Consider the following 7,500-nt stretch of genomic DNA (forward strand, 5'->3'; position numbering starts at 1 on the left):
ACTACTTGTAGCTTTTGTTGATCTTTGAATCGATGATAGCACAGAGTTTTGGCGAGTCTCATCCGTGGACTGGACTACGGGCTTTAAAACAATTTTTTCTCAACGAGATTTCAAGTTCTTGTGGAGCGTTTGGTACCAGTATACTGAAATCAAGATATGTAATTACGGAATTTGTGAGCATTGAGAGAATAAATTACAGGATGTTGTCTTCTTGGTCTTCGCCACGGCAAAGTTTAAAAAAGTTTGGCAAGGAACTAAGACCAGGAGACGGAACAGTACGCCCGATTACAGGCCCGGTTGTTCGGAAAGCCGATTACCTTAATCCAGGATTTAGGCGTAAACTTTTGTGTTCATGTTTCCACGTTTTGGTCACAGTTTTTCTTTGGCTTATTTTGTTTTTCAAGATTGACGTCTAATGTTCAAAGTTTTAACCCAATATCAGCCTTGACCAGCATGTTGGTATTAGAGAATACAACTCGTTTTTAAACTCGGTTTCTGGACAACTATCCAAGGATGATAAGTTGTTTTCGGATGATGTTAAGGCTGATCTTGTAACGGAGTTGAATGAAAGCAAGTAAACTGGATATTTGTAATAAAGTCTCCTTCCAAGAAAACAAATAAATAAAATATCCCGTATCCTGATAACTGCTAATAGGGCTTCGTTGTTTTGCTTGTTCCCAAATTTAGTAACATTAATAATGAGGTTTTTAACAACAAACAAATTTAATGTTATATTACACAGTTATCTTTCTTGTAATCTCTTCGCCATTTTCCGAAGTCTACCTGTACTTGAATTTGACTGTAACTGGACAATTTGTGTTAACTGTTTGCGCATTTCCCAACGTATACACGAGCCCCTTGTAGGCGTCTTGTTGTTATTGTAGTTTCACCAAGATGAACATTAACAACAGTACATTCACCCACCAAAGCGGTCCCCATTGACGAAGTAAAATCGTCTGGTGTTTAAGACAGGTAAAAATCTCGGAGATCTCATTTCTCGGGAGAGAATTGGTTAAGAGTGTACAAAATGAGATAAAGTTACTAAAACACCTATCGTGGCATTTCTTATTGCAGCTGATACATTAGGCTGAAAGGTGGGTTATTAGAAGCGTGTGCCAAAAGAAGGCAAGTAATTTACCAGGTAATCCTTTGTACCCTGTCCTCTGCTGCTGGAAGTCGCTAGAATACCTGGCCGAAATTACGAGAAAGAGAGAAATAGTTTGAAGTGAGCATGCAACAACACGATTCCAGTGGCATTGGTGACGAGGCCGGCATGTGCATGGAACCGGGAAACTCTGATCCCTATAGCCTGGTCAAAAGCCAAACCAGTAGTTCTTAATCGGAGATCACAAGCAGCTGCAACCCATTGTGAAGAACAAAGTTGCCAGGTCGTCGGGATTGAACGTTTCCTTTTTTGAGCGATACTCAGACATGGCCATGATGCTTCAGGAACAGTACAGAATGGTAATGTACAAAAGGTGGCTCTTGTAAACTGAAAAAGAGATATCGCATGGCCAGAAATCGCGGAAACGCATGCGTAGAGAAAAAAAAATCGTGTCACACAACATTGAAACTATACTGAGGCTTTAGTCAGTATGAAAACGGATTTGAACTCCCGGTTACCTCCTTAATCAATGCACAATACAAATTGTTCACTAAAAATGCATTAGCTGAAAATGAAAACCATAATATCCATGGAAGATCGGTTTTCCGAAGTTGTCATCGTTTCGGTTTTCAAGTGTATCAAGGAAATCAAGGAAATACTGTAAAAGCAACATATGGCGGTGGAACGAAAACAGCGCGTAAACAGCTCTAGCTAAACACTTTTCCTCCACCGTGAGAGTCCGTATGTTGCCGGTAAAATCCGTTTTTCAGGTTGAATCCGTTTTAACCTACGTTAAATTGGTGATCCTTATTTTACCAAGGTTGAATACGCACTCAATGGTTTGGAGAAACTCTTTGGAGCCTAAATTAAGCCTAGGGAAAAATTAGGGTCAGGTTAGGATTAGTTTTGGTTGTCATACATAGATATTAGTTGACCAATCATAAAAAGGTAAATAAATGAAAAGAACTGTGTTGAGCATGTTCTTCGTTGTGGTGTAGTGGTGAAAACACAGTACTACAGATCTGGTAGGTTCGAGTTCGAGTACTGGTAAGTGTATAGTACAGTTCTTTGTTCCCTTACTATGACTGAATTAATAAGTACATGAATACAGAAACCGATAAGATGATACCAAAGATTAAGAAGATGTGTTGAGATGCGTAACAATGTCTGAAAGTGTAGATTCCATGGTTGAAAAATTACGGTACACAATTTAAGTTATATGTTGCAGGTGAAATCTGTTCTCAGGGTGAATCCGTTTTAACCTAGGTTAAATTCGTGACCCGCATTTTACCTAGGTTGAATTATGCACTCAACCTAGCTTAACCTCCTCTAAAAAGGATACCTATACCTTCCCACCTCAAGCTCTGTAAATCACATTTTTCGGGACTTTATAGCAATCACGATGTTTTCTGGCCAACGAAACATGATATTGCTGGAAAATTCCCCACCAAATCAGCCACCGAAGTCATACTTCTCTATAGCTTGCGCAGCTGGCAGTATTGTTAACCCTAACCCTAAGCCCCTCCCCACTCTCCGCGCGGCTTCGCCCCTCGTTAATTTGCCTCTCGCGCCAACAGTACACCAGCGACACAGGCTAACTTCTCGAAAGACCTTAAACAGCAATGACCAGAACCATGTTGCTGACCAGCGGTTTTTGTTTAAACATGGTTTGCGGGGGTGCTAAGTCTCGCGGGCTCAGGAAACCTGGTTGTGGTCATTGTTATTTAAAGTGGTACTATGATCAAAAAATCATTTCCTTTTTTTCTTCAGATTTCGAAAGCGTGTTCGCTTAACACCTAACTGGCAAAATGTTGAGCTTTGAGTTTTATCCAAAGGCAGTTTATTTTGAGTGTAAGTTTTGGATTTCATGGTCCGCCATTACTCACGTTCAAAACTGGCCGATTCGACCTCAGAGGGTTGGATCTAGAGAAAATGACGTCATTACTCACTAGCTTAAAATTTCATCGTGTAAACGCAATTTATTATATATGCAAAACACGGGTTGAAAATCTGAAAGCCCGAAACTCCCGTGCTGCATATTAATTAGGCCGCGTACACACGCATTGCATTCTTAATTTAAATTAGTAAGTGTTTGACGTCATTTTCTCCTCGACCCAGCTCTCTCAAGATTTTAAAGTTAGTAATGGCGGACCAATAAATAGGAAAATTCCAGCTAAAATAAACAGGTGTCTTTTTAAAATCAGAACTTAAAACTTGGGTGAGTTAGTGTTTAGTTAACATAGTTTTGAAATCCAAAGGAAAAACAAAGTTTTTTTTTGGTCGTAGTACCACTTTTAAGGTTTTTCTAACTTCTCAACTTCGACCAGCCTTGTTGTTTTCTTATAGCTTAGTAGCCTTGGTTTCTAGTTTCCAGTCCATTATTACTTTCTTCTAAGAACAAAGTATAGGATTCGACTCCGTTTATACTTTAGTATTATTAGTAATCGGGTCGCTCTCTGGCTGCGCATGCGTAAGATCTCTCTGACTCGTAGAGGGCAGTTCAAGTGGGATTCGAACTCGGTATCTCTTCCTTCAGAGGCAATCGCGATGGCCACTAAACCACGTAGGACTACGTGACTGAAGTATGTATTAAAGATTTGTGTGCGTGACCGGAAAAGAGTTTTGTTTGCACGCAATGCAATATCCGGTTATCGCATGACTCTGTAACAGACATCGGAATTTTCAGAGGCAATCGCGATGACCACTAAAGCACTACGTAACCGGGGAAATATGTATTAAAGATTTGTGTGCGTGACCGCGAAAGAGTTTTTGTGTTTTCGTTGCACGCAATGCCATATCCGGTTATCGTATGTCTCGGTAACAGATATCGCAGTTTTATATTTTTTCCGGTGTTGTAAAGAAAAAGTATTGTTATTTTTTTAATCTCATCGTACCGGCTTGCAAAGCATTTGTTTTCTGGTGTTGATGGGAATCAATGCCGTAAAAAAAAAAATGAATGTAAACAAATGTTCACGATCACACTCAACCCTATCATTGGATTGTGGACTGTGGACTGCGGATTACATAATTGAAACTGGATATTTACCAAGATATTGTAGCATAAAAAACCCCACTGAAATGCAGTGAACTTAAAGGAAAATCGGCTAGAAATCGTTCGAACAAAGTGTAGGCTACCCGTAGCCTCTTGTATTGATAATTTCAATTTCAGGAAATTTCGCTGCTTTACGGTTCCCGGCTTTGTATTCTTCTTTTGTACGTCAAACGATTATTATCTACAGTGCGTCTCCTTGGCTTCTATTTTCAACAAAAATCTGCCACAAACCTATAGCTTCAATCACCGGGAAAGCCGATCGAACTCTCATAACGAGTACCCCGAACCTTTGCTATGTTGTCACGGTGCATTGCAAATTGTGTGAATGTCATAATTTCTTTCGACCAGTGGGATTGCAAAAAGGCAGCTTTCATGATTTTTTGCGCCTCTAACTGATGTCCGAGATTTCTAGCCGTATACGCTTAAAAGTTAGATCGATATTAAAAGGGAACAAGCTAAATTCACCTCTTCTGATTTTGACAACGACATTTAAACTAACTAGGGGAAACTTTCCAATGCCGAGCGTTTTATTTCTCACACAGTGAACAGGAGCGTAAGAAGACTGTCATCGCGGCCCCTTACTGCGATAGAAATGATACGCTTGACAAAACTTTCACTTCCAAGTTGAACAACTTCACGTGTCACGTTTAAATCCCTTTTCCTGGCCCTTTGGCAGACAAGAAAAATTAAAAGCCTTTTCAACTTTAAAATAAAAACAATTTACAGGTCACACGTGGTCCATAAGGGAGATTGTTCTTGGGGGTCAGTTACATTGGTGACGCCGTGAATTAATCACCACGGATTGATGAGCTTTTAACTAATGGTCCTAATCAGTGTAATTTTTCATCCATTTGAGGATCCTTAATTCGCATTCTTTCAGCAGGCGCATTCTTTGCTTTCCTTTCACAAGCGGAGAATCAGTGAAGGGTTGATGATTCAAAAAATGAATGGAACCCTATTTTGAACCATTACTTTCCTATATAGCACAGCAGTTTCCAAAATGTTACTTAATTTGAGTGCATTAAAGGTCTTCTATTCCTCGGGTTCAAAAGTGAAGTCACCTTTGGGCCTCAGCGGAGAGCAGTATATACCATAAAATGACATCATTTCACCTGTAAACTCACGTCTTCTCCAAATTAAGACGCAATGTTTGGGCTATTATTTGCAAAACGTAGTAAACTGTTTTAGAATTCGAGAATGGAAAAACAATTCTATCATTTTTATTTCTTTTAGCACGAGGACATTTGTGAATTTCCCTCGAGGCAGTTTTATGAAGGCAAATTGAGAACAGCAGTGTCTGTCAGAGCCCGTGAAATGAACAGACACGACGTCAGCAAAAAGGTCATTAATTTCTGGCCAAATCACACTGCAAAAGAGTATGTGCCCCTTGCGTTTTGTAATGTTGTGGGCGAAGAAGAAGAGCTGGTTGTAACGACAGACGAAGGCAGTGAGCGCTCGAAGAGCAACAAAAAGGAGAAGGAGAAAGTGGTATGTAAACGAGAAGGCCATTTGGTCATGAACATGCAATTTCCACTGGCGTCTAGTGGCGAGCAAATCAATTTTCGGTGATTAGCTGATGACAGAGCTCGTGCTCAGGCGCGAACTATTGGTTGTCCCACTTTAAGTGATTTTTTTCTCACACCCGGGGCCTGTTTCTCGAAAGTACCGAAAAGCCATTTGTAAAAGTGTAACCCGCTCGTTTTAAAGGCCCATTTCCACCCTTGATGCAACACGATCGTTTGTTGTTTTCAAAATGGCACTTTTGTTGAATGGCGTATTCCGATTGGCTGTAAATTATTTTTGTCACGCCAATTTCTGTAATTTCGTGATACACGAAATTCATGCGTGGCGTGCAATGCATTCAGGGTTGAAATGGGCCTTTAAAAAGCTGTTCCTTCAACATGTTCTCAAGAAAACAAGCAAAGTTAAAAGCTCTTTGTTTTAAGAGAGAGTGGCATCCGAAACGTTTCGCGACTTTTGAGAAACGGGCGGCTGGTTCTTTTAGATTCATGTCCGCATTGCCGGTTTCAACGGCTTGTTTTTTGCATATGTGACGTCAACGGAGACATTGTGCCGTGGTTGGTCAAGAGGTACAATTTTCACGGCTGGTATAATTTATGCACATATAACTTCAAAGGTTATATTGTGTGCTAATTGGGTAAAAGGCACAATACTTGCCAAGGGGCTTTCTTAATTAGGGTCAAATGAAGACGGTCTGCATGGGAATTCTTCAAAACGATAATTCCAAAGTCGAGAGTGATATAGACCCTTGTGTTTATGTTTCAAGACAAAGGATTTTTCTCATGAATGTGAGGCTAAGGATGTATCAAGTATTGTTATTCAAATTTGGGCGCGATTTATGCAAAGGGTCTATGGGAGGGAGCACTTGCTAAAGACGGTTGCATGTCTATTTTGACCCTCTGTTCTCCAAAATAATATATTTCTGCAATATCAATTTAAATCGAAATGTTATCAGAAAAAAATGTGTGATTTAATTTTTAAAAAGGCAAACGAAACACTGTATTAAAAAAAAGTTTACTGTATGAGTTAAAAAAAAAACAAATGTTAAATAGTAGAAAACACCAAAAACTAAAAACACGAAGAAATAGATATTTATTATTTCTTTTGAAGTAAATCCGAATTAATCCTTATTTGAATTTAGCGTTGAAAATAGGAGTCTATCTACTGCCAAGGGGAATACAAAATCATAAATCCAATCAGTCATTATGGCCATGCCCTAACTGAATGAGGGTGATTTGGTCGCTACACGAAATTGGCGTTAATTAAAATGCGTCATTGTTCTTGCTTAAAGTACTTGAAGGAGCCAGGCGCTGGATGTTATTGTGCAGATGGATATTCACCATAGATGTGAAAGAGCTAGTACCTCCTCTATTATGCTTTTTTCCCAAAACTTCTTTCGGTTCAAGGCCATGCCTTCGGGATCTATTCTGTCCACTGAGTCATTAAATCGAACACTACATTGCAAGTTTCTGCTAGCATGTAATTTTCATATCTTGCATTGCATGGAAATGTAACCCTGAAGATGGCCTGGTCCTTAAAAGTTTTCTCTACTTTCCAACCTCTACTTCCATCAGGTCGGCATTGTATTCGACCAATTTAATTTCAAAGAAAGTTTATCTCCAACTCAAAGTTCGTAAACTACAGGCATATTGGGCAAAGACCTTTGACACAAATCCAGTATCTCGCGTCGAGACAATTTTTGCAGAACGTATTGTTTTAAATCTTCAATTCAGTATCCTCCTTCTTGTAGTCAGGGTTCCGCTATTTAGAGGATGAGTTAGTGTGTCATTCAAAGGCCCGTGGCAACGTAAGGACTGAAGCG

At 39.6% G+C, this 7,500-nt stretch overlaps 1 protein-coding gene across 1 annotated transcript in view; it reads left to right on the plus strand.

Moving 5' to 3' along the window:
* The first annotated feature begins 1,397 nt into the window (after positions 1–1,397).
* LOC138021681 (3'-5' exoribonuclease HELZ2-like) overlaps positions 1,398–7,500 on the plus strand; it is a 15,859-nt gene continuing 9,756 nt past the window's right edge. The window contains exons 1-2 of the mRNA XM_068868636.1: positions 1,398–1,464; positions 5,391–5,645. Coding sequence (XP_068724737.1) covers positions 1,432–1,464; positions 5,391–5,645 — 288 coding nt within the window. The 5' untranslated portion in view covers positions 1,398–1,431. The remainder of the gene's footprint in view (positions 1,465–5,390; positions 5,646–7,500) is intronic.

The sequence above is a fragment of the Montipora capricornis genome, chromosome 10 (assembly GCF_036669925.1).
Source record: "Montipora capricornis isolate CH-2021 chromosome 10, ASM3666992v2, whole genome shotgun sequence".
In the NCBI taxonomy this organism is placed as follows: Eukaryota; Metazoa; Cnidaria; class Anthozoa; order Scleractinia; family Acroporidae; genus Montipora; species Montipora capricornis.